At 44.7% G+C, this 26132-nt stretch overlaps 2 protein-coding genes across 7 annotated transcripts in view; one reads left to right on the top strand and one right to left on the bottom strand.

The window, feature by feature from the left end:
* Positions 1–54: 54 nt before the first annotated feature.
* On the bottom strand, positions 55–14427 carry CKLF (chemokine like factor). 2 transcript variants are annotated; one of them, XM_032157548.2, is made up of 4 exons: positions 13680–14413; positions 7795–7953; positions 2900–2995; positions 55–237 (listed from the first exon to the last, which is right to left on the bottom strand). In XM_032157548.2, the coding sequence occupies exons 1-4, from the start codon at positions 14028–14030 to the stop codon at positions 112–114; spliced, it is 732 nt and encodes a 243-aa protein (XP_032013439.1). In that variant the 5' UTR covers positions 14031–14413; the 3' UTR covers positions 55–111. The 2 variants fall into 2 exon arrangements, with proteins under 2 accessions (XP_032013439.1, XP_032013441.1); XM_032157550.2 differs by lacking the exon at positions 7795–7953 and having other exon boundaries at positions 13680–14427.
* Positions 741–26132, top strand: part of TK2 (thymidine kinase 2) — a 55220-nt gene continuing 29828 nt past the window's right edge. For 2 of the 5 annotated variants that reach the window (XM_058441064.1, XM_032157543.2), the window contains exons 1-3: positions 16359–16544; positions 17483–17514; positions 24542–24616. In XM_058441064.1, coding sequence (XP_058297047.1) covers positions 16421–16544; positions 17483–17514; positions 24542–24616 — 231 coding nt within the window. In that variant the 5' untranslated portion in view covers positions 16359–16420. Of the gene's footprint in view, positions 1456–2337; positions 2516–14514; positions 14935–16358; positions 16545–16679; positions 16918–17482; positions 17515–24541; positions 24617–26132 lie in introns of those variants that run through there. The other 3 variants (XM_032157544.2, XM_058441066.1, XM_058441065.1) reach the window with 3 other exon arrangements.

Here is a 26132-nt window from a genome sequence, read left to right as displayed (position 1 = left end):
GGAAATCTCTTCCTCCAGCTCCTATACTGAGTTAAAATAACTGCAGAAAATATGTGGAAGAATACAGAAATATGTTTAATACTTAGTATCAAACTAAAAAGTAATATAAAATTACAAAACTTCTTTTTTTTCATGCACAGGCTTTTTCTGGTAAGGACCGCTGGGATTGAATAGCAGCTTCCGGTAAATAAGGGCCCCGTCGGCAAGACAGCATACTGCTGTCACAAGTGCAAACACCTGGAAAGAAAGACACGCGTCACTGCCCTAACCATGGTTCCCACTCTGTCATTCACACAAGTTTTAAGTGGTCTGCCCACCAGATTCCTCTCTTGCTAGGGTACTCGGATTGCTCCCTGTGCTTCATCTAATACCAACATGGAGAGACTTCAGAGATCATCTTATTCTCCTCATTGCTAAGTTTTCTAAATACTTGCCTATAGAAAGAGAAAAGATAATTTAAGTGAGCAGAAAAATAATGAAGCAGTGTGGGCTCTGAAATCCATACTTGTTTGCTTTTATCTCTTGACCTGCTCTTGCATGTATTCTTTTAAGCCCTACTGAGGATATTTAGTTATTAATATTTCTAACCCCAGTGTTCAACTCTGACTTCACTACTGACAAACTCTACAGAAGAAAAGGTCAAAGTTAACACCAGCTCAATATTAAATCATGGGGACTGTAGCTCCAGAAAACTGGAGTTAATAAGATGATCCAAAGTGAACTCTCAAAGGCTAGGCTACATCTGCTTAAGGGGTGAGATTCTAAATAGGCCTTAAGAAAGTAAAATTAGATAAAAACAATAAATAAGAACACATGGGGGCCTTCAGACACTCTGATGGCTATCTGAGAGCTGGTGCCGGGGGTGGGAGACGGAGATGTCATTCCTTGCATGCTGTTTGGTCAGCTTCTTCCAGTGGTCAGGAAGTTTGGCTTCCTGGCTCCAGACATGGCTCTCACAGTCTCCTTTTCCACCCAGAGTCTCAAGCCACTGCCTCCTAGGTTCTCACCACACTGAATACCTTCTACCAATCTTTTCATGACTAGTACTCTGTACAATATTGGCTCCTCTACCTGGAACCTTTTCCCTTTTTTCTCCTTTATTCTCAGCAAACAGCAATTCCACTGCCAGAGAGGTAGTTTCCTGTTTTCTGCACCCTGCAGCTCCCTGTCAACAGCTTATATACAGCAGTTTCCACTTGTGTCTCCTGTGTTAGGCTCTAAGCAACTTGAGGACGGGGCTCACACTCTAGTCAGTGCTGTCTGAAAGCAGCATAATGTGAGTCACCAATGTAACATAGCCACATAATTAAAGATTTTTTAACAGCCACATTATAAATGTAAAGAAAAAAATAAATCGGCCGGGTGCGGTGGCTCACACCTGTAATCCCAGCACTTTGGGAGACCGAGGCAGGCGGATCACGACGTTGGAAGATCGAGACCATCCTGGTTAACAAGGTGAAACTCCGTCTCTACTAAAAATACAAAAAATTAGCCAGGTGTGGTGGCGGGTGCCTGTAGTCCCAGCTACTTGGGAGGCTGAGGCAGGGGAATGGCGTGAACCCAGGAGGCGGAGCCTGCAGTGAGCTGAGATCGCACCACTGCATTCCATCCAGCCTGGGTGACAGAGAGAGACTCTGTCTCAGAAAAAAAAAAAAAAATAAGTCATAGATTTTAATATATTTAGCTCAGTATATCTAAAATATTATCATTTAACATGTAATCAACAAAGTTATTAACAAAATATTCTATATTCCTTGTTGGGGGTAATAAATCTTTGAAATTAAATGTGTATTTTTATACTTACAGCTGATCTTGATTCAGACCAGCCACATTTCCAGTGCTCAGTAGCCCCATGTGGCTAGCAACTATGGTTACTATACTGAATAGCACTCTGTATTTTGTCAGCCCCTGCCAAAGTACACTTAAGAAATGAGTAAATGAATGAATGAGTAAAAAAGTGAATGAAAGTAAATCCTATGCCTGGTCCTTCCTTCTTCATAGTAGAAAGATGAGTATTATCTTCAACAACAACTGGGGGAAATTGATACAGAGCTATCTCATTTCTAGAATAATTCTGACTCCTCATGAAGTTGCTCAGGGCTTAAGGGGGATGAAAATCATGGGTTCTGACATATATGGCTGAGAGTTCTCCTAAGTGACCCATACTATGAAAGAACATGGAAGTAGGAAGATTTATCTAAGAACTTTCTAATCCAATTCTCTAGGTCAGAACCTAGAAAAGCTAAATGATTTTGAACCTTGTATGAGAAATCTTAGGAGAATACAAGATAGAACTATAACTAAATTACTTGAGTCATATTCTGGCTTGCTTTCTAGGATGAAGTCTGATGGAATTGATCTGCTTCTCTTCAAGTAGGGTTCAAAATGATCCTTTAGTTGCAAGGTGCCCTGCCGATGTTCTCTTACCGTAAGGACATCATCTATTATATTCTATCTGAAGGATCTGAACAAGAAATAACTGAGCTCAGAACAGTCTGTCTCATCTTAACGAAAGGTATGTATCCTTTTCTATAAAAGGGAGAGCTATGAAACTCATCCATCTTTTTGTTTTGTTTTGCTTGACATCAGGTTTCTCAGAGCTAAGTGCTGTAACTGATTCCAGTAGCTTTTGTCAGTCTAGTCTAGCCCTATGTACCTATAAGAAATCTGTAGGAACCTCTTTATTGGGTTAATTCTGCTTCTAGTATAAAATCATACTCCTTCATGTTAATCAGGGCAAGCATTCACAGACAAAAATATTAAGCCACTAGGCACTGTATATTGGCCTAGGAACCTCAAGGATGAATATAGTACAGCTTTCTATTCTTACATCTGTTTTCCAAATAAATTTGCATTCTGATAAAACCTGAAGAAAGAAAGCAGAAAGACTTCCACTTACCCCTCCACCAACTGTCAATGTTGTGGTTTCTGGTATCAGTGCCAACACAGATACGATGAGCATGAATACTGTTGTTACCAGTGAGTTGATAATATCCTAAAAACACACAACAAAGCTGAGCCTTACATGAAGACTACCAAGCAATGCTAAAAAAAAAAAAAAAAAAAAAAAAAAAAGGCAGCAGGTGAAATGCACTGGCTCCCGCCTGTAATCCCAGCACTTTGGGAGGCGGACAGATCACCTGAAGCCTGGAGTTTGAGACCAGCCTGGCCGACACGGTGAAACCCTGTCTCTACTAAAAAAACCAAAAATTAGCCAGGCATGGTGGTGCATGCCTGTAATCCCAGCTACTCGGGAGGCTGAGGCACAAAAATTGCTTGAACCTGGGAGGCAGAGGTTGCAGTGAACTGAGATCACGCCACTGCACTACAGCCCGGGCAACAGAGTGAGACTCTGTTTCAACAAAAGGAGTCAGCTTCCTAAATATTTTGAAAGTTTCATTTTATTAAACAAATTTAGTTAGCATCTATCTTTCAGGAAACCAAAATGTCACTGTAAAATGATACCTAGATAGTATCTGGTCTATAATGACACCTAGTGGTTTTCTTTTACCTGTAATATGCCAATCATTTACTTAAAAAGCTTTTTATTTCTTTTTTACTTAACATAAATGTAGTTGAAGGGAAAACTCACCTAATTAGGAAATAAAGTAGATTATGTATTATGTAGAAAGTTTGAGGTAGAAGGGGTGCCATGGGAAGTAAAAATGCTCATTTTTAATAACATAAGAAAATGCAGAGTAGTCTACATTGTATATCAAACTTTAAGTTAGTAAATGCAATTAATGCTGGGCGCTGTGGTTCATGTCTGTAATCCCAACACTTTGGGAGGCTGAGGCGGGTGGATCACCTGAGGTCGTGAGTTCAAGACCAGCCTTGCCAACATGGTGAAACTCGGTCTTTATTAAAAATACAAAAATTAGCCAGGCATGGTGGTGAGCGCCTGCAGTCCCAGCTACTTGGGAGGCTGAGGCAGGAGAATTGCTTGAAGCCAGGTGATGGAGATTGCAGTGAGCCAAGATTGCACCACTGCATTCCAGCCTGGGTGACAGAGCAAGACTCCGTCTCAAAAAAAAAAAAAAAAAAAAAAAAAAAGGCAATTAATAAAACTTAAAATAGCACATACTTAAGAGAAAGTGGTAATTTTCAGGAAACCCCCACAGACATCTCTATGCAATGGATGACCAATTATGTTATTACTGCTGATGATATAGCTCATTCACTTAATACTTTTACAAAGTAAAAATTAGTTTCATTCTTAACTGTGACGTCAAGAAGTGCAATTTTACATTTTTAAAATGGATGTGTAGCGTGGGAAAGGTAAACTGTCTAGTTGAGAAAGGTTTATGTATGTTTGCAGATAACCACAGGCAGGAAGGAATAACACAAATAGCAAACTGCAAAACCCTGGTAATTTAGAAAAGCAGTTATTAGAAAGAAAGTAGGAACAGGTTCAATGGGGGTAGGGCAAGATCAGATATACTTAGGAAGAAAAAAGTTCTCATTTGTAGGAGATACTGAGACAGCTATTCTAGGTTAACTCTCTTCTGTGTTGGATATTTGCTCTGCTTCAAAAGGCAACAGACCACACTCCTACTTCAGACAGGCAGCCTGCCTCCTGTGAGCAATCTGGGCAAGTGTTTATAGATGGCTTTGGATCAAAGTGGTGTTCTAGGGAGCGCAGAGAACCACAGGGGAAAAAAAAAAGATATGCCTTCCCTGGAACACCAATGATCCTCAAGAGTAATTTAGACCATTTCTTTTATATTAAAAATGAAACATCTATATGCCACAGAGTAGAATGTAAACTTAATTACAAAAATAGGGATTTCAAAGGAATTCTGAGCCTATGCTTAGATACCTCCTCAAAGCCACGGGTTGACTGGTTTTTTGTGTTTTCTGTCATTTGGGGCTCTTGGGGGGAACAATTAGAGAAGGCCTGCTCTACAGACTGTTATCAGAGACAACAACTTCGGGACAATTTGAATGGAGATGACCAAGCCCTATCCTAGTTAGCAAAGGCAGTGGCTAGCAGATGGAAGTACTTATAAGTTACCTTTTCCCCACCTACAGATTAATTGGAACAGTCAGCCATCTCTGTGTCCTACACTTTAGGTAAGATCCCCAGGCAACTTCTCCACCTGTGCTCTGGCTCCAATTCCACTCTGCAGGGACCTCACTCTATTCATTACTTTTATTTGTCCCTGGCCATATTTCCTCAATTCAGAGATGACCCCTCTAGTTGTCTCCTTCCTTGCCTGCTCAGTCCCACAACTTTCCTGTCACTTGCCCACTGGAGGCAAACTCCTCTGGAAAAGGTCACCAGGGGGCAGAGAGAGAGAAAGAGAGAGAGAGAGAGAGAGAGAGAAAGTGTGTGTGTGTATGTATACTTAATGTATACTTATCTTTCTGTTTAAATGTGTCCATTCTTCTTGAAATGTATTCCCGTCTTGGCTTTGGTGACACCAGTCACACTTTGGTGCTCTCCTGCCTTTTCTGGCCACTCCTCATCTCATATGTTGGCGTTTCCCAGTTTTACCTTCAACTCTCTCTACACTCTCTCTGAACTATTTTGGCCAGTCCGAGCTCAGTTAACATCACAAGGTGATGATTCCTAAAGCTGCAGCTCTAGCTCCTCTTAAGTTTCACACCATTTCTGAACATCTCCATATGAATATCCCATAAGTAACTAAAATCTAGTATTTATCAAGCTAAACTCATTACATACTGCTCTCCTGCACCCTTCCTTAAACATATTCTTCCTCTCTCAGTATCCTCTCAAGACATGGAGGCTGATCATCTGATCATGCCACTCTCCTATTTAAAAACCTCCAAAAACTCCCATTAGCTTTTGGGTTAAAGTCCAGAGCACACAAACCCTTGTATGCCCTGACCCTGTTGTCACAAACCTCACTCTTGCCCCGGCTGTTGTTCACAACTCAATACCCAACCATTCAGATACACCTGCAGGTCCTGGAGGGTCATGCTCTTTCTCCACCTAGACCCTCACATATGCTGCTGCTTTTCTAGCAGAAAAGCACTTTCCCTTCCCTGTATCAGTCATCTACTAACTACGTTTCATCCTTCGGCCCTCAGTTTGGGCAGTTTTTCTTCACAGGCTACTGTGATTTGGTCCCTTTCCCTTGCTGGGTTGCATCCACGCCATCCTAGGTGTATATCTATCACAGCACCTATTCTCTGTGTTGCTTCCTGGGTGCATTTAAAGCTTCTGAGGTACAAGGTTTTTGTTTTGTCTTACAAAGAACCAATTACAGAATCTAGGATTAGCAAATACTTAACATTTGCTGAATAAATAATTTCAATAGATCAAGATCAGAAAGGATTCTGGGTTTCGTAACGGAGCAAAAACTTAGTTACCCATATAACACCCCATTTCTAAGAGATACAGTATCAGTAAAGTTTGATCCTTAGAGGTTTGGGGACTATTCCTTTCAGTGTGCTACATATAAGCTACTCTCTCTCAGTGTATTCTGTTACACTCCCGGCTCCAAGTTTATTACTGGGACATGTTAGAAACTCCAAGGAATTATGTTTGGAAAAAAAGAAAGGCTAAAATGTGTTAGTTTTATTAAACTCTAAAGAAGCAGAGTGTGAAGAGCAACTATACAAGAGGATGTGGACCAGTGTTCATTATGTTCTTGAAGAAATCTTTAGAACAATTTAGTTTAACCCTTTCTGCCACTAAATGAGGGCCAACTGAGGAAGACTTTGTAATCTCTTCTCCTAGACCTCCCTCCAACCAAGTCCAGCTCTGAAGTGTACATCAAGTAGTTTTGAGAGGAGAGGTGCTATGAAGATCCTATTTCCCAGCTTTTCCCTTTTAGGACTTTTAAAAAGCTTTTGTTTTGCCTGGAATGCTTGCCACTGGCCTTGAAGATGGTTCCAGAAGGTACCATTTAAAGGCATGCTTATGGTTTAAGAATAGCTCTAAAGTCTTCTCTTGTTAATAGGAATTATCAGCTTGGATATTAGCACTGTGGCATCCAAGAGGATGAGACCAGTGCAGCTGAGGAAGACATGGCAGCAATCAGTCCAGCCAAAGAGAAGGGCAGCAGGGGGATTTAGGAGGGAGACCTACGGAGACAGGATGCTGGGAATGAGACTTGCAAGAGGACAGAGGAGAAGTCACTCAGTTTTTCTTAGAATCAGCTTCTAGTCCAGGCTGAGGGGCTGCATACATCTTAACGAATAATTTCAATCTGCCCAATTTGACAGTTTTCAGAACCATCTGGGCATTCCACTGGCCAGTTATTCCTAATGATATGAGTATGGCAGGTTGCAGTCTATATACTATGAAATATAAGAGGTGCTAACATTATTTAGTAATAACTACGGATATTTTCAAGTGAGATAACATTGTACTTTAGCCTCCCCAATTAGTTTGATGTTCCATTTAGTGACCAAGGATGTGCAAGGATAGACACTTGTGTATCTGTCTCCATCTCTATTCCAATTTTGAGGCCATATTAACATGCATTCAAATAGGTAATAAAGATTAAGAATGCACTATAATTTTATTAACATGGTCCTAAATTTAAATTTCTTTAGAAGATCTATCCAAGTGAATTCTAACAGAAGCGTCAGCCGCATCTACTGACAGATGGTGCACAGAGAACTTATGCTCTGTGGCTGCCCTGCATCCTTGAGACCCTCTCCCAAGGCAATACAGGGCACATTAGCAATGTGTAGAGCTCCTCCTTCCTAAGCCTAACAGAGATTACCTTAAAGGTTTAAGAGAAGCAAAAAACAGAGTTCATTAGAATATCTCACTCTGGTAGGAAAAAGTAAAGTTTAAGGATGAAACTGAACACTTACAAGCAAAGGCCAAAATAACCACTTCATTAATCGATCAAGTCTGAGTATATATAAAAGTATGAAAAATAAGATAACGGTGACTTCAAATCCAGTGATAACAATATATGGTTCAGGGGCTTGTGCGATGATAAAAAAGGTCATAGATGTCACAGTTAGTGCCTAGAAGAAAAAAACCCACGATTTATTCAGTGACAATTGAATACAAATTTAAACTGTAAAAATGACAATTTCTAAAATAATAGGCTGGGCACAATGGGTCATGCCTGTAATCCCAGCATTTTGGGAGGCTGAGGTAGGAGGATCGCTTGAGGCTAGGAGTTCAAGACCAGCCTGGGCAACATAATGAGACCTCATCTCCAAATAAACAAAAATAACCAGATACTGGGGTTTCTACATATACACACACACATATAAAACAGCCATGGCTAAAGTGTATGGATATTGATTTCTCTTTGTCTTTTAGAGGACTGGGTATTCCTCTCTGTTTTAAGTCTAATTAATTATTTCTCTTGTGCTTCTGACACCATCACTTCCCACATCAGTGCTCTTGATCTTTTTCCACCAAGTACCTCCGTCCCCTCTTGTACTTTCAATCCGTCCTCTGCTAGCTCCTTTTCTCATCATCCTAGAAACATCTCAGTTGTCTTCTTTTAAAATACACACACACATACTCCTTCCTTTTATCCTGCTCCCCACAGAAACCCTTGTTCTGTTTTCTACTGTTGTTACGCTTCTTCAAAAATCTGTATACTGGCTGTCTATAATTTCTTACCATCCATTTATCACTCCTTAATTCTTAACAATCTGGAGTCTACTGTCAGATTTAAACTTAGAATGTTGCCATGAAAAATAATGAGGAGCAAGGTTCAAAACAAATTGTCAGGGCGGGCGTGGTGGCTCAAGCCTGTAATCCCAGCACTTTGGGAGGCCAAGGCAGGCAGATCGCTTGAGGTCAGGAGTTTGAGACCAGCCTGGCCAACATGGTGAAACCTTGTCTCTACTAAAAATACAAAAATTATCCAGGTGTGGTAGCAGGCGCCTGTAATCCCAGCTACTCGGGTGGCTGAGGCAGGAGACTCGCTTGAACCCAGGATGCGGGGGTTGCAGTGAGCTGAGATTGCGCCACTGCACTCCAGCCTGGGTGACAGAGCCAGACCCTGTTTCAAAAACAAAAACAAAAAAAAATTGTCAAAGAAAAACAATTCTGATGTTTAATAGCTTTATTACCAAAGTACCGTATTTTATACACTTCCACCTAAACAATGCAATCAGAATCTATGCTATTTTAAGTGAAAAAAAAAACAAACAAAAAACAAAAAAAAACCTCTGAAATTTCTTCATTTCCAAATGAAGATACAGAACATGGCAATGTTAAGTGAAAAAAATAGCTGGTGGGTCCCAAGGGAGTTCTGTCAATGTTCTTAGGAAATAAAGTTCTCTCCAAAGCTCTGTGTTTTTGGTAAATGGTTTGGTCAAGAGTCTTCCCTGGCTAGACTTTTAAAATATCCTCTCAGCTGGTAACATATACATACTCATTTTAAGTCCATATAGGTTACTTATTCATAATTCTTCCAATTACTTTATTAGCATAAATATGCCCTTCTTTTCAACTTCTAAATTGGTCAGTTTGATTACAAATCACTAGTTACTAAGTAACTTCATTCTTTATAATATAATAACTATTAGCAACACATCATCTCAAACTACTCCAATTACTCTATTGGACCAAGGTCTTCAGCCCACAGATTATGAAATGAAGGGCCACTTTTTCAGTCCCTATCCTCTGTAACCTTTTTGCATCATGGTAATTTGCACTGGTGATTACTCCATTTCCTTAAACCTTTCTATGGTTTCTGTCAAACTGTGTTCTCCTGTGATTTATATTTACAGCTCTTACATCTTTCCTAAGCTCCTGGCCTTTGTTTCCAGTTATCTTTTACATATCTCACCAATAATATCTCAGACATTACCACTCTATGGATATTGCTTTTGCTAACATCAGTGATTTCAGAAATACTAAATTTAATGAATGCTTTTTGCTTTTTTTCCAGTACTTTGAGCTGCTGTTTTATAATGAATATTTTTCATTCCTTATCCTAGTGGACCCCTATGATGTTATTGCCATTGGCTATCCTTCCCCTACTACTGTTTTCTTTTGGCTCCCATGTCACTTCTCCGAGATTTTAAACCTCTGCGACTGTTCTCTCTTGGTGGGTTCTTCTCCTTTTATTCTCCCCTGTAAAATGCTGTCATTCTCATTCCACTCAATGAGTCTGGGTCTCTAACCCAGGTCCATTCTCCACATTTCACACCAAGTAGCCATTTAGAATCCCTAACTGGATAACCTACAGGAATCTCAATTCACCATGTCTAAAACCGAAATCCTGCCCCTTCCTCCTGGATTCACAACCTCAACTGGTGGTAGCACAATCTACCTTATCACCCATGCCAGGAACCTAAGATCACTGTTCCTACCCATTCCTCAACTGATCAATAATCGGGTCCTGCTGACTTAATGCCTAAACATTCTGGGCACTCCCTCCTCTTCATCCTTACAACTACTGCCTTTCAGCATCTTTTCCATGAACTATCATGACGAAATTTCTTTTTTTTTTTTTTGTTGAGACGGAGTCTCGCTCTGTCGTCCAGGCTGGAGTGCAGTGGCGTGATCTCGGCTCACTGCAAGCTCCGCCTCCTGGGTTCACACCATTCTCCTGTCTCAGCCTCCGGAGTAGCTGGGACTACAGGCGCCCGCCACCGCGCCCGGCTAATTTTTTGTATTTTTAGTAGAGACGGGGTTTCACTGTGGTCTCGATCTCCTGACCTCGTGATCCACCCGCCTCGGCCTCCCAAAGTGCTAGGATTACAGGCGTGAGCCACCGCACCCGGCCCATGACGAAATTTCTAACATGCAAATTTGTTTACGCATTTCTTCATCTATTTAAAATTCTTCAATGGCTCTCCAGGGTCTTTAGAGCCTGCTTCTCACCATGTTTGCAAGATCTTCCACAATTTGGCTCCTGTCTACTTCTTGAGAAAAGACTTGCTTCACAATTTATCCACATGAATCAAACTCCTGATCCTTTTTTCACATTTGCTTTATCAATAGGCTGTCTCATCTCAGTGGATGGCAACTCCATCCTTCCAGTTGCTTAGACCAAAAACTTTAGAAGCTGTCTTGGACTCCTCTTTCTTTTTCCCCACATCTGGCTCATTGGCAAATCTTGTTGGTGCTACTTTCAAAACATTATATCCCAAATGTGGCTACTTCTTATTACCTGCTCTGCTACCACCAGCCACCATCATCATCTCTTGCCCAGATTACTGCAATTGGTCTCCTTGGTTTTACCTTTGCCCCGGAAGCAATCCCCTTCTGTCCTTCCCTACCAATCTACTGTTAACATAGCAGCTAGTATATTTTTGTTTGTTTGTTTTTGAGACGGAGTCTCACTTTGTCACCCAGGCTGGAGTGCAGTGGGGTGATTTTGGCTTACCTCAACCCCTGTCTCCCCGGTTCCAGTGATTCTCCTGCCTTAGCCTCCCGAGTAGCTGAGATTACAGGCATGTGCCACCACGCCTGGCTAATTTTTTTTGTATTTTTAGTAGAGATGGGGTTTCACCATGTTGGTCAGGCTGCTGGAACTCCTGACTTCAAATGATCTGCCTGCCTTGGCCTCCTAAAGTGCTGGGATTACAGGGTGAGCCACCGGGCCTGGCCTGGTATACTTTTAAAATGTAAGTTAGATCATATACTTTACTTAAAACCTTCCTCATCTTCACTCACTCACCCCAGTCCAGTTACGCTGGTTTCCTTGCTCTTTCTTGATGCCTTCCCACACATTCCTGCCATAAGGCCACTGCACTGGATTTTCTCTGCTTCAAACACTCTTCTTCCAGGTATTCTCATAGCTAACTCCCTCATCTCACTCAAATCTTTGATCAGATGTCATCTCAACAAAGCCTAGAATTCTACTCATTACTGCAACTTTTCTCTGCAACTCCTTCCCCGCCTTACACTCCCTTACCTGGCTTTTACTTTTCTCTTGTTCCACTGCACATACCACCTTCTAGAATACTAAAATGTGTTTGCCTCCCCTGCCCTCCCATCCCAATATGTGTACTCCACGAGGGCAGGGATCTTTGTTTTTTTTTTCACTAGTATTTTTCAAGAGCCTTCAACAGTGCCTGGCACATGACAGGCATTACACAGATTATTTGTTGAATAAATGAGGTAACACTCAACTTCTTATATTTCTCTGCATCAATTGTGCTATTTTTTGCCTCCATGCCTTTACTCAGGCAGCTCTTAGATCCAACCCTAGATTGCTCTAGGAAGAGTTTTTTTCTGACACCTCTCCTTGGTTAGACGCCTCACTTCTGTGTTCTATCTCCACCTTATCACATCTTAACTATCTGCTCATGTGTCTGTTTCATAATTAAACTGAAGAACTTCATAAGTCAGGGATTTTTGTCCTGGTTCATCTTTGCTGTTCCAGCTCCTAGCCCAGAGTTTGGACCATATTAAGTATTCAAATGGTTTGTTGAGGGAATTAATATGTCAAAAACTAACCATTCTCACAGAACATGGTTCCCCCTTCAGTGTTCAAGATCTTTCCTTTTCCAGTGTTCAAGATCCCAGACCTTCTGGTCACTTTTGCCCTGAGTATTTACTCCCAATCAAAAGTTATCTCTCCTTCCCTCAACTCCAGAGTGGTTTTCTAAACCTCTTATGTATCTCAACTTACATGATATGAAAGCTACTTCTCACAATCACAGACTTTTGGTGTGGGAAGGATCTTATATGCACTTTGTTCAACTCACTCACCTTAAGTTTGAGTCTCCTTTATAACATCCTCACCAAGTGCTCACTTATGCCTGGTACTTTTGTCTGGGAATGTACTGCCTTCCCAAGTGGCCATTTAGTTTTGGCAGCTCTCCCAATATAAGATTCCTCCTCACATTAATTGGAAATGTTTTCCTTGTAACTTTGAACTATCTCCATTTCGCCTCTCCCATGTCAACTCTTTAAAACTTAAAACAATTTATTTTTTTCCTTCCCTGTAAGGTTTCTCTGTGAATTCCTTCAATGATGAGTTTCTAGAATAGATTCCTTCAACTAGGATAGTTTCCACTTCTCTAACTAGCTAGGTCACTTCTCTCCAAATGATCAACTTTCTCCAAACCTGTTCAGAAGCGACTGCCTTGCTCCCCGTAGGAAGTCTGCTCCTAGAAACGAGCAGTTCTCTCCTTGTCCTGGTTCTGGGCTGTATCAGACTTGAACTCAGTCACATCAAACGTCTGTCTTATAGAAGTCCACACAACATTCACCGAAACCCCTGAGGCTTTTTTTTCTTTCAAATTTTGTGGGCTTCTGAGAGGTATAACTGCAGTTGTCTCGCCTGGTAACCTAGGTACCCGGTTTGTGGGTCCAAATGTAGACCATTTGGGTAGATCTGATTTTTAATTAAAAAAAAAAAGAAAAAGGTTTTTTTTTTTTTTTTTTTTTTTTTTTTTTTTTTAGAGGCAGGGCCTCTCTGTCGCCTAGGCGTGTGTGCAGTGGTGCGATCACCGTTCACTGCAGCCTCGAACTCCTGGGCTCAAGCGATCCTCCCGTCCCAGCCTCCCAAAGTGCTGGGACCACAGGTGTGCGCCACGGCGCCCCGCCCTCTCTGGTTTTCATGAATGAGTGTATCCCTAAACCCTCCTACGGGGAGGACAGTGCCGTATCTCTCTCCTTCTTCTCCCATGAGGCCATGCCTTGCCTTTCAATCTTGATCAAAGCGAGGTTGAAAAGCAACCAGGGCGTTCAGCTTTGCACTTCATACCCACATCTCCCGCCCCCGAGCAGCTTCATCAGCCTCCCTCCCTCCGCGGCCCGGCCTCACCAGCCGCAGCATCTTCACGTGGCCTTTCACACTGAAGCAGAAGGGGCGATGTTTTATTTTCGGCTGCACGTTATCCATCGCGTCTGCAGACCCAGCAGCCGCACTTCCCTTCAACTCTTCTCTGCAGGCTGCCCGAGTACGTTCTGCGAAGCGACAGCAACCGCCACCGCGGCGGAGCACCGCCCTCCTCGACTTCTCGCCCAGTTCGGCTTCCCGCTCTCTTGCGCGCATGCGCACGGCGCCGCGGTCGCTCTCGCGCATGCGCCCCCACGGGATCTCGGCCGTCCGTTCTGGCTTGTCTTCTCTTTCCGTTATCGCGTAGCGCATTAGCGGACCTAGAGCTGGGCACATATTAGCAGACCTAGAGGTGGGCACGCCGGCCAGCGCCCTGTTAGCCCGCCGTGTTCTGGCCTGGCGTTAATGACGGCAGCACTCCAGCTCTCCTGAGGAGTCTTCCTGTCGGGAAGTCCTCCCAGAGTTGGGAGCAGAGGAGAGGGAGGGAGGTGTAGAAATGGCGGCCCCATCTCCCAACACCTTGGGCATTGTGAATATCACCTTCTTAAAGGGGATCTCTCTTGGTCATCCCGTCTAGAGCAGCCACCATCACTTCTCAGCGTTTATTGCTAGCTGATATATATAATAAAAATACAAATTCCACAAAAGCAAGGACTGGTGTGCTTCTCTCCCTGCAGGGCCCAGGTTCTGGTACGTAGTTGGTGCAGAATGTGTGCAGCCTCAGGTCCTATCCAAGCCCACAGGGCATCACAGTCTGGACTTGTTCTGCATATTTTTACTTTCGCCTCCCACTGGTACTAGTTCTTCCGTGGAACAGCCTAAGTCCCTTCAGATACTTCGATTCATGTTTTCTCAAGTGCTGCCATGAAGCCAGAGCTCCACCGTCTTGGGGCATTCCTTTTTAGGGATGGGAAGTATGTGTCGCTCCTTTTATGTGATTTAAATTCTATCTTGGATAATTTGGCCATCACCCTAGTTCATTCAGATCTGTTTGGATCCTGCCCATCTCAGCTTCAGTCCATTTCATTCCTTTAAATCTGATCGGCAGTTACCTCCAACAGCTTCATCACAAATCACTCACACAAATGGCCTTAATCCTGAAGTTTATTTACGGAGAGCACACTTGCTAGGTGTGTGGCAGATATGCAGGAAGCACAAGATGAGGCAACAGACCTAGAGGCAAATGACTTCCTTCTCCCTGCCTAGTGGTGACTGCCAGCATCATGCCCTCCCGGGAGAGGTGAGAAACCCCTACACGCAAGCACTGGAACCTTCAGAGTCAAGGTTGGCAACAGCTCCGGTTACTGGCCCTGGGCCTGCTGAATTCTAATACTCTGTGACTCCACATCTGGGCTGAATTTTTGCTGAGTATGATGGAATTTACATGCTTCCTCCCTAGCCCCTACTTGTCTGTACAGTTGGAATATTTGGTTGCATCCTCTGGAGGGATCTAGTACGTTTAGAGTCTAGACGCTGGAACTGTCAAAGTTCAGAGGAAAGAGCTCCAGCTGCAAAGCAAGAGAAATGGGCTGGAATTCTAGCTTCACCCGTTAATGAATGCTTCTGATTTTTTTTTTTTTTTTTTTTTTGAGACGTAGTCTCACTCTGTCGCCCAGGCTGGATTGCAGTGGCCATGATCTCAGCTCACTGCAACCTTCGCCTCCCAGACTCAAGCGATTCTCGTGCCTCAGCCTCCTGAGTAGCTGGGATTACAGGCGTGCGGTACCACGCCCGGCTAATTTTTGTATTTTTAGTAGAGACAGTATTTGGCCATGTTGGTCAGGCTGGTCTTGAACTCATGACCTCAAGTGATCTGCCCTCCTCGGCCTCCGAAAGTGCTGGGATTACAGGCCCGAGCCACCGCGCCCAGCCGCTTCTGATCATTAAAAAAAAAATTTTTTTTTTTTTTGGGTGGGACGAAGTGTCCCTCTGTTGCTCAGGCTGGAGTGCAATGCAGCGATCTCGGCTCATTGCAATCTCCGCCTCCCAGGTTCAAGCGATTTTCCTGCCTCAGCCTCCTGAGTAGCTGGGATTACAGGTGCCCCCCCACCACACCCAGCTAATTTTTGCATTTTTAGTAGAGATGGGGTTTCGCCATATTGGCCAAGGCTGGTCTCGAACTTCTGGCCTCAGGTGATCCGCCTTCCTCGGCCTCCCAAAGTGCTGGGATTACAGGCGTGAGCCATCGTGCCTGGCCAAAAAATTTATGTTTTAAAAAGACTAGTCAAATGCAGTAGTGAGAAGGGGGGAAAGAGTAGAGCAAGGAGTTATATCTGTTGCTTCTGACCATTTTGAACAAGTTACCTAATTATCTGAGGACAAGCTCGGAGAATGGGAGAGACAATATCTATTTCCAGGGTTGTTGGGAGGAATAAGTGACATCATGAGTGTGTGCCAGGTGTCTGATTACAGAAGGTGTTCAATTAAGTAATCTGCAATAATTAATTAACCCATCAGTCGCTGGTATTATTTGCCATCCATCCTCCGAGTGTTGCCAAGTTATGGGTGCGTTCTGCCAGCGTCCTAGCAGTGGGAAGGCTTCCGGCTGCCAGCGGCGAACCTCTCCCTTCGAGTATTGCTCCCCTCGCTGAGAAGATGAAATGCGACCGGGTCTCTTTAAGGGCCAGGCGCCGGGATCCAGGCGGCGCGCAAGGGCTGGACCAGCAGTCGCCCGTGCCGAGTCACACAGGAAGGAAGCCTTGGCCTCTGGATCCGCTCGCCCGGCTATGCTGCTGCGGCCGCTGCGGGGCTGGGCCGCCCGGGCGCTGCGCTGCTTTGGGCCGGGAAGCCCCGGGAGCCCGGCCTCAGGCCCCGGGCCGCGGAGGGTGCAGCGCGGGGCCTGGCCTCCGGGTAACGCGCGTCTTGGTCCCGCCTCCCAGGAGCCCCTATGCGCCCACCTACTCCGGGCCCCTCGGCACCCGGAACCCGCCCGAGCCCGAAGCGCCTCCTCCGAGACGCGGGATTTCCTTCCCGGCTGCGGCGGGGGTGGGGGCGGCCATCGGCCGTTACCCGGGAGCGAGACCGCAGCGAGCGCGGGGGGCGATGGGGTTCTGCGCCCGGCTTTTGTTGTGGGATGGGGAGAGGGGCTTTAAAAAGCAGGACGGACACGCTCTGAACATTCTGGCCCAAACTCGGGTCCCCCGACCCATTTCCTGCCCCGATTCTTTCGACCTTGGGGGCGACGGGGACTGGGAGCTGCCTTAAGCCGATTCTCCTCACACTGGTGCCAGCGTGGGGGAGGGGGTTACGCCCCCGGCGCTCTCCTGCCCTCCCTGGGAGTGGGGACCCACTCAGAAACGGGTCACTCTTATACCTGGGTTCTGGTGTCCGCCATATGGCTGTTGAGAGACGCCTCAGAACCACCTGTGGGGCGGATGGGCAGCGACGCCCGCCCTGGGCCTAGAGGAACACCTGGGTCCCAGGCCCAAACCCACGCCCGCCGCCCCCTCTTCCCCGTGCACCCCGAGTGGAGGCTGCTCTGCCTTTCCACTTGCTTAACATCCAGTCTGTGAAGATCTAAATAAATAACGTGGAAAATGCAAAGTATAATGTACTAAGTGAAAGAACTCGAGCACACTGGGGGCCCACGGAACCGCAGCTGCAGCCCAGGGTGGCACATAGGCGAGACGGTGGTGCGCGCCTCCAACCTCGGAGGGCGCCCAAAATGGAAAATATTTTTAGGCCGGGAGTGAGCATAAACATTAGTGTTTTTGTGGTCATGTAGCAAATTAGGGCAGAGGAGAGTTATTTAAAAGTGAGTTTAAAAACTGATTTCCTTTCTTTTGTAGATAAAGAACAGGAAAAAGAGCAAAAATCAGTGGTAAGTCCCTCTTTTATGTGTACTCTCTAGGATAATTTTTATTTATTTTTTTGAAGAGGAGAGAGAAAAAAGCAGAGTAAAAAGCAAAAATACATTCCAGAGTAAAAGCAAAAATACAAGAGGATCTCCAGGGAGAAGGAAGTCTGTCACCCTCCCAGGAGGCCACCTCTGTTAGCAATTTCTTATATCTTTCCCCAGAGTCTGCACAGGTAGGAGCACACAAGTATTTGTATCCTTCAGGTAGATTTGGGCTGTTAAAGCTTAAGGGATGATGTGAAAGGATTTGAAAGACGCTCATTGTGTTGTGGGGAAGGTCAGTTTCATCTTGGTTTGGGCAGCTTAGATGTGAGGGAAGCTCTGTCGACCTGGACCACCCTTTCTCCCTAGTGCTGAGACTGGTGGGTGGGCAGGGGATCAGAGAGAAACCATGAGGGTTCACAGATGTGGGTTCAGTCATCAGGGTGGCTTTGAGATGCTGGCTCTGGACTGGGGCTGTGACTAGTGTGAGGTTGAAGGTCAAAGAAGGGTCAGGTTGGTGTCCATGAGGATGTTGGGTGCTTTAGCTGGCTGGGGTAGGGAGTGATATTTTGGTCACCAACCAAGGCTCAATTCCTTAAAAGAACAGAAAGTCCCTAGCTTCTGTGGCTGGGAAGGGAGTGGCTCGGCATGTGGTGGCAGGAGTACCATGGCTGGGCTCTGCAGAGGGTAGACAGTGTGGGCAGGCCGCCAGGGTACTCAGGGTGATGGAGAGCTCTTGGGAAGAAGTAGTGAAATCACATAGAAAGGATTGAAATGCTTGAGATTTGTGGAAGTTTGTTGAAATTAGGAGAAGGATATGCCAGCGGGTGCCATAGAAGGGGAGGGAAATGCAAAGTTGAGCTGGATGGTAATTAATGTATTATTGTTTGTTTATATATTTAAGAGACGGGGTCTTGCTGTGTTGCCCAGGCTGGCCTCCAACTCCTGGGCTCAAGTGATCCTCTGGCATCAGCCTCCTGAGTAGCTGTGATGACAAGTGTGAGCCACTGTGCCTGGATATTTATTAATTATTGAGCTAGCATTGATGTGAGCTGGGCCTGTTCTTTGTGCTTTTTGGGTGTGGTTTGGATGTGCCCCCAGACACATAGCTAGTTCATAGAAAGTGGTATGGAGCCTGCATTCAGGCTCAGGACTGTTTGTAACCATTCAAGTCCTGTGAGCTCCGGTGTGGGACGCACTGGGCTAGGACCTGGGCACCTGGCAATCAAACAGCCCTGACATTTGGGAGTCTGCGGTCTGTCTGATGGGGGAGGTCTGTCTGATGGGGGAGACAGCAGTAACTAGGAGAATGGTGGAAGTAGAACAGCAGTGAGCATGGGGGCTGTGAGTAGGGGGGCTGATGACTGAGGGGAGCTTTGGGAAGCCTTATTGCCTGCTGGGAGATAGAGGAGAGTTTGAGGCAGGAGTGTTGGAACAGGTGCAAGTCACAGAAGAAAGAGAACCTGCAGGCCTGGGCTTGTGGCCAGTCCTTAGAGAGGCGGCTGGGGAGGGCTGGGGGATAGGTGCAGAGGGACTGCGAATAGGTCCTAAAACCCAGAGTCACTGAAGGGCTTCACCCCCACCCAGCACGATCTGGGTTGCCTCTCAGGGAGCGATGTGGGGTACCATGAGTGGAGGGCCCAGCTGGGCCAGACTGGAAGGGGAGAGACCTTAACTAAACTAGAGATGGCACAGAGCCCGCAGCTGAGTGGGAAAGCAGGGCCCAGTGGAGTTGCTGGTTGGTTGACTGGTGTTGGTGGATGAGGAGAGATGTCCAGAGCGTTAAAGGTGTCTGGGTGGATGGTGCAGCCATCACATGGCACAGTTTACAATATCAAATAATTGAATATCACAACAAAATTTTTTAATAAAATAACTGGACAATACTTAACATCCAACAGGGCCATGCCTAATGGCTCATGCCTATAATCCCAGCATTTCGGGAGGCCAAGGTGGGAGGATTGCTTGAGCTCAGGAGTCTGAGACCAGCCTGGGCAACATAGCAAAATGCTGTTTCTACAAAAAATACAAAAAATTAGCTGGGCATAGTGGTATGCACCAGTAGTCCTAGCTACTTGGGAGGCTGAGGTGGGAGGGTTGCTTGAGCCTGGGAGGTCAAGGCTGCAGTGAGCTGTTACTGCATCGCTGCACTCCATCCTGGGCAACAGAACGAGACCCTATCTCAAAAAAAAAAAAAAAATCAAATAGTAGGGAGTTCAATAAATTGTGACAGATCTTATCTAATGGAATATGTAAAGCCATTAAAAACCATGTTTTTGAAAAATATTTCGTGACCTGGGAAGGCACTTGTTATGTAAAAGATGAAAAAAAAATAACAAAACCAACAAAAGATATGAAGTACGATCCCAAATGAAAAAAAAAAACTGTCCTTAGGAAACAAACAGGAAAGAAATATTATAAACATTAATGCCGAAATTCTCAGTCTAGTTAAGAGATAGTTGTGGGGTTAACAAGGAGCACATAAGAGAGAGTTTGTGGTGTGATGGGGTAAAAGTGTTTTCCCTTAGTTATTTGAATGTTAAATTCAGCTGGGTTCCTTTTTAAAACAGCTTTATTGTAATTTGCATACCACAAAATTCACCCATTTTAAATGTAAAATTCAATGATTTTTTAGTAAATTTACAGAGTAAACAGCACTACAGAGTAAACACCGCTACAATCTAATTTTATTTTATTTTATTTTTATTTTTTATTTTTTGAGACAAGGTCTGGCTCTGTTGTCCAGGCTGGAGGGCAGTGGCACAATCACGACTTACCGCAGCCTCGACTTCCTGGGCTCGGGTGATCCTCCCATATCAGCCTCCCAAGTAGCTGGGACTACAGGCACATACCACCATGGCTGGCTAATTTTTGTATTTGTTGTAGAGATGGGATTTCTACATGTTGCCCAGGCTGTGCAATCTTATTTTATAACATTTCCATTACTCCAAAAAGAAACCTCGTGCCCATTTGCAGTCTCTTCTGGCCCCAGGTGACCACTAGTCTACTTCCTGTCTCTCTAGGGATTTGCGTTTTCTGGACGTTTCATATAAAATGGAACATATAGCATGGGATCTTTTGTATCTGGCTTCTTTCACTTAGCACATTTTTTTTTCTTTTTTGAGATGGAGTCTCGCTCTGTTGCCCAGGCTGGAGTGCAATGGCATGATCTTGGCTCACTGCAACCTCCGCCACCAAGGTTCAAGCCATTTTCCTGCCTCAGCCTCCCAAGTAGCTGGGATTACAGTCATGTGCCACCACGTGCAGCTAATTTTTGTATTTTTAGTAGAGACAGGGTTTCACCACGTTGGCCCGGCTGATCTCGAACTCCTAACCTCAGGTCATCCGCCTGTCTAGGCCTCCCAAAGTGTTGGGATTAGAGGCGTGAGCCACTGCTCCTGGTTGCTTAGCATAATGTTTTGACGTGCATCTGCCTTGTAGCAGGTATTAGTATGTCATTTTTTCCTATAGCTGAGTAGTATTCATGGCGTGGCTGTAGTGCTCTTTGTTTATCCACTTGCCAGTTGTTAGAGGTTTGGGCAAGTTTCTTTTGATTGCAGATTTCTCAGGGTCTTTGATAAGACAAGATACTTGGTTTCTTCCTGTAGAGGCTTTGGCACCCAAGCCAGTTTGCCTCTGGAACCCTGGGTTCTAATTAAACATCCAAATGACAATGATTGCTGGGATTTACGAGTGATTTTTATTTTCTTCTTTTAGAGATTGTGTAATATTCAAGGTTTGATCAGAGAAATCCAACTGATAAATACATATATGCATATTCATAAACGTATACATATATTCATGCATACATACATTCTTGTGTGTGAGAATGTATTTCTTTCTTTTTTTTTTTGGAGACAGGGTCTCACTCTGTCACCCAGACTGGAGTGCAGTGGTGTGATATCGGCTCACCACAACCTCTGCCTCCCAGCTCCCAGGCTCAAGCGATTCTCCTGCTTCAGCCTCCCCAGTAGCTGGGATTACAGGCATCTGCCACCAAGCCTGGCTAGTTTTTGTATTTTTAGTAGAGACGGGGTTTCACCATGTTGGCCAGGCTGGTCTTGATCTCCTGACCTCAAATGATCCCCTGCCTCGGCCTCCCAAAGTGCTGGGATTACAGGCGTGAGCCACTGCGTCTGGCCACTGAGAATATATTTCTTAGCACAAGAATGCTTAATTTCCATTTTTAGGAAAGATTAAATATTGTTACTTATAATAGGGATAGATGGCTCATCACAGTTTCAGTTATAATCATGGAAAATTGGACTCAAGGGCTCATAGCAGAGGAAAATGGAGATAAATTGTAGCGTAGTCACAGAGCGTTGGGCCAGGCTGGCCATGTGCTCCCACAGCATGGGGACCATCTCCTTTTCACAGTTTCCTGTTGCTTTCCTCCACACACTCATGAGCTCTTTGGCCGTTGCAACGAGGTCCTGAGTACACAGTGCCTGGCACAGCATAGGCCTTCAATAAGCAGTTGAAACGTGCTCAAAGATGAGGACTGTATAGAAAATAATATTTGGCATGAAATATGCTCACATGTCATGGGGTTTATCTCTTAGTATTGGGATTATGGGTGATAGTTTCTCCTTTTTGATTTTCTGTATTTTCTTCAATGGGCATGCACTTCCCTTACAATATTTTTAGACATCACTTTAAAAAGAAATGTAAAGACTCCTTTTGCTTGCTTCCTGTTCCCCCTTCAATTTCAGGGGAACTTCGTGAGATTCTTCCTGCGTTGCCTGCTCTAAACCGGAGGGCAGATTGGCTGAGCTCATTCAGGGCCTAACATTCACCAACTCTTCAGGATTTCATGCTGGGAATAGGAACAAGTTTCTGGGAGAAGAGCTTATCTGAACAACCTGTTAAAATGCTTGCAATGAACAGGAAAGAAAAAAGGCTCTGTAGAATGATGTCTAGGTTGAGCTCTTTCTATATATCTAGGAAGAGGAAAAGTTTTCTTTAAAGAACAATAAAAAAATTAAATCCATTAGTGCCCTAATGGGGTCTTTTCATGCCCTTTTGTTCATTCCTTTGGGTTCATTTTGTAGTTTGGGGCTCTAAAGGAGTGGGCTGGGAGGGACCCAGGATGGGAGAGTGGCCTTGTGTCTCCTGGATACCCGTTAGGATCAAGGCAGGAGGAACCTTCTCCGCCAGCTGACAGAGTTCTAGTTGCTGGGGAGACTTTAGTGGGGTGGGGTGAGACGGCCCACTGTGACCTGGTGTTTATGTGAGGTGTGACTGAGGCTCCATCAGGAGTCGTGAGAAGGGGCCTGGATGTGAATTCTAATTCTGATTCTTCCCTAGCCAAGTCTGGCACTTGGGCAAGTTACCTGTGTTGCCCAGGTTTCTCTGGGTGCTTCCAGCATGAGTGCAAAGGAACAGACCTCTGTGCAGCAGGTTGGGCCCCTCTCTGTGTGTGCCCCTGGAGGATGTCTAACGTGTTCTCAGGGGACAGTTTGTCTTCTTATGTATTGGAGCTGCCCGTTGCCTGTGGCCATCTGCTGGAGCCAGAGCCACTAGGCCTATGTCATCAGCAGTGCTTGGCTGAGGAGAGCTTGGTCAGAATCACTGGGCCACAGGTTCAAGGGCTCCAGCCTAGAGTCTGATTTAGAGGGTCTGGATGCTACCTGGTGCCACCTCATGTTTAACCAGCTCCTCTGGTGCATCTGAAGCAGGCATCTGTGGACTAGACATGGAGAAGCTCTGCTCCAGCCTCGTGGTGCCCAACCTTGCCTGCACATTGAAATTTCCTGGAGAGCTTTAAAAGTTACTGAGGCTTGGCCGGGCGCGGTGGCTCACACCTGTAATCCCAGCACTTTGGGAGGCTGAGGCGGGTGGATCACCTGAGGTCGGGAGTTTGAGACCAGCCTGGCCAACATAGTGAAACCATGTCTCTACTAAAAATACAAAAAATTAGCCAGGTGTAGTGGTGGGCACCTGTAATCCCAGCTACTCAGGAGGCTGAGGCAGGAGAATGGCTTGAACCCAAGAGGCGGAGGTTGCAATGAGCTGAGATCACTCCGCTGTGCTCCAGCCTGGGCAACAAGAGTGAAACTTTGTCTCAAAGAAAAAAAAGTTACTGAAGCTTGCGTCTCACTCTCAGAGATTGTGGTGTAATTGGTCTGGGCTGTGGCATCCCTGTAGAGATTTTTAAAAGGTCCCAGGTGGTCCTAGTATATAGCCAGAGCTGAGAACCGCTGCCTGGAATACCTTCTCTCCCTAAGATGAGTTACTTCTAGGATGCTCCTTGATCTTTGGTATAGGTAGACCCCAGAAGGCTGTTTCTTGCCTCCCCCCACTAGTGCCATGACCCCCTTTCCCTCCCGGGTGCAGTCAGTGTGAGCAGAGTCTAGGTTCAAGCTGTCCTTGCTTTATTGTCTTCTACAAGCCTCATTTTTCTTTTCTGTGAAAAATTTTAGGACTTACCCTTCTCAGGTGTCAGTGAGGTTACATGTGATAATGGTGTGTTACCTGTCTCAGGGCTTGGCCTGTGACAAGGTGCTTAACAAAGTCCTTGCTCTTTTTTTCTTCTCCCCTTTCCTAATAGTTTCCAGTCAGTGACCAAGTGCTTTTTTTTCTGTAAAGCAGTGAGTTTGATTCTAGATAACATATATGTGTTTCCTAGCCTCAAAGCCATTGATTAAGCTCTCGTTAAGGAGGCAGGACACTTAGGCCTAAAATCTAATAGTCTGTGGGGTTGAACTAAGGAAGGGCAGAGCTGGGCTGGGCAGACAAGCTGTGTATGGTTTAGGAGTTGACGTAAAGGAGGGTCTGGTCTGGGGGAACCATATGAGCCTGCCACTCGGGGAGGATCGGCTTATCTGTTATTACTAACGATGGGACCTTGCCAGTTTCCCAAGGAGGGATTTTGGTTTACATGTGAAAGTCTTGGACTGAACCAATGATGCTGTTCACGTGAGCCCTTTCCCTAGCCATCATTCCCTGATGCCTCAAGTTCCCCTGGGTGCTTGAGTTCTGGCTCTAATGTGTATTTGTCTTTTGCCAGATCTGTGTCGAGGGCAATATTGCAAGTGGGAAGACGACATGCCTGGAATTCTTCTCCAACGCGACAGACGTTGAGGTACAGCCTCCATGCTAGGTTTGAAGGAAGCCGAGAAAGCTTGATGGGATAATTTATAGAGGGTGTGGACTAACCTTGTCCTATAGGACTATAATTTGAGCCACAGGTGCAAGCCACGGTGTAATTTAACATTTCTAATATCCTCATTAAAAAAACAAAAAGGGCCGGTGCAGTGGCTCAAGCCTGTAATCCTAGCACTTTGGGAGGCGGAAGCAGGTGGATTGCTTGAGCCCAGGAGTTCCAGACCAGCCTGGGCCACATGGCGAGACCTCATCTCTACAAAAATATGCCAGACATGGTGGTATGTGCCTGTAGCCTCAGCTACTTGGGAGGCTGAAGTGGGAGGATTGCTTAAGCCCAGGAGACGGAGGTTGCAGTGAGCTGAGATCATGCCATTGCACTGCATCCTGAGCAGCAAGAGTGAAACCCTGTCTCAAAAAAAGAAAAAAACCCACAAAAAATAAAAAGGACATTTTATTTCACATAACATATGCCAAATGTGGTCATGTCAACATTTAATATAAAAATCATCAATGAGCTATTTTGCATTCTACCTTGTTATACTAAGTCTTTGGAATATGACACTGGTTGAGCATCCCTTATCTGAAATGCTTGAGACCAGAAGTGTTTTAGATTTCAGAATTTTTCAGATTTTGGAATATTTGCATAAATGTAATGAGATATCTTGGGAATGGGACCCAAGCCAAAACACGAAATTCATTTATGTTTCATATATACATAGCCTGAAGGTAATTTTATACAATATTTTAAATAATTTTGTGAATGAAACAAGTTTGTGTTAAGTATTTATGTGTGGAATTTTTCATTTGAAGTGTCATATCGGTTTTCAGAAAGTTTTGGAGCATTTAGGATTTTGGATTTTTCAATTAGGGATGCACAAACTGTATTTGTAAAATAAGTGTAACTTATAGCATATCTTAATTTGGACTAGTCATATTTCAAGGTCTTAATAGTTGCCTGTGGCTCATGGCCACTGTATTGGACAGTGCAAGTGTTGACTGCCCCAAAGTCTGGTTAGGAAAAGAGTCTACATAGGTAAGAAGAAAGGACAGGCTATTGAGCAGGGCTAGAAGTGTGACATCTGAGATAGCAATGTCTGAGCAGTGGGTATTACTATGCATAGGCAATTAATTTAATTTCTAGTTCATTTAAAGCCTAGTCACTAAAACTAACCTCAGAGATGTTTAAGAATCATCTCTACACTAAGACATTGACCTGTCTTCCTTGTTCTAGATTTTAGTGGTATAATCTCTATTGATGGCTCTCTTTTGTTACTACAGAAGCTACAATTTCTATACTTTTATAGTCATTTTCTTTCCTTCTTCCCTTCCTTTCCTGTTTTTACTTCTGCTAGAAATATATGTATGGCCAGGTGTGGTGGCTCATGCCTGTGATCCCAGCACTTTAGGAGGCTGAAGGGGGAGGATCACCTGAGCCCAGTAGTTTGAGAGTAGCCTGGCCAACATGATGAAACCACATGTCTACAAAAAATACA

The sequence above is a fragment of the Hylobates moloch genome, unplaced genomic scaffold (assembly GCF_009828535.3).
Source record: "Hylobates moloch isolate HMO894 unplaced genomic scaffold, HMol_V3 SCAFFOLD_6, whole genome shotgun sequence".
NCBI classification, from domain to species: Eukaryota; Metazoa; Chordata; class Mammalia; order Primates; family Hylobatidae; genus Hylobates; species Hylobates moloch.
This window is presented reverse-complemented; position numbering and strand designations above follow the sequence as displayed.

Coding starts and splice junctions, on each gene's coding strand:
- CKLF (XM_032157548.2), bottom strand. CDS start 14,030: ATGTGCCCAGCTCTAGGTCCGCTAATGCGCTACGCGATAACGGAAAGA. Junction 7,954..13,679: donor ACGTGAAGATGCTGCGGCTG/GTGAGGCCGGGC, acceptor TTTTTCTTCTAG/GCACTAACTGTGACATCTAT. Junction 2,996..7,794: donor GGTTATTTTGGCCTTTGCTT/GTAAGTGTTCAG, acceptor GTGTGTTTTTAG/GATATTATCAACTCACTGGT.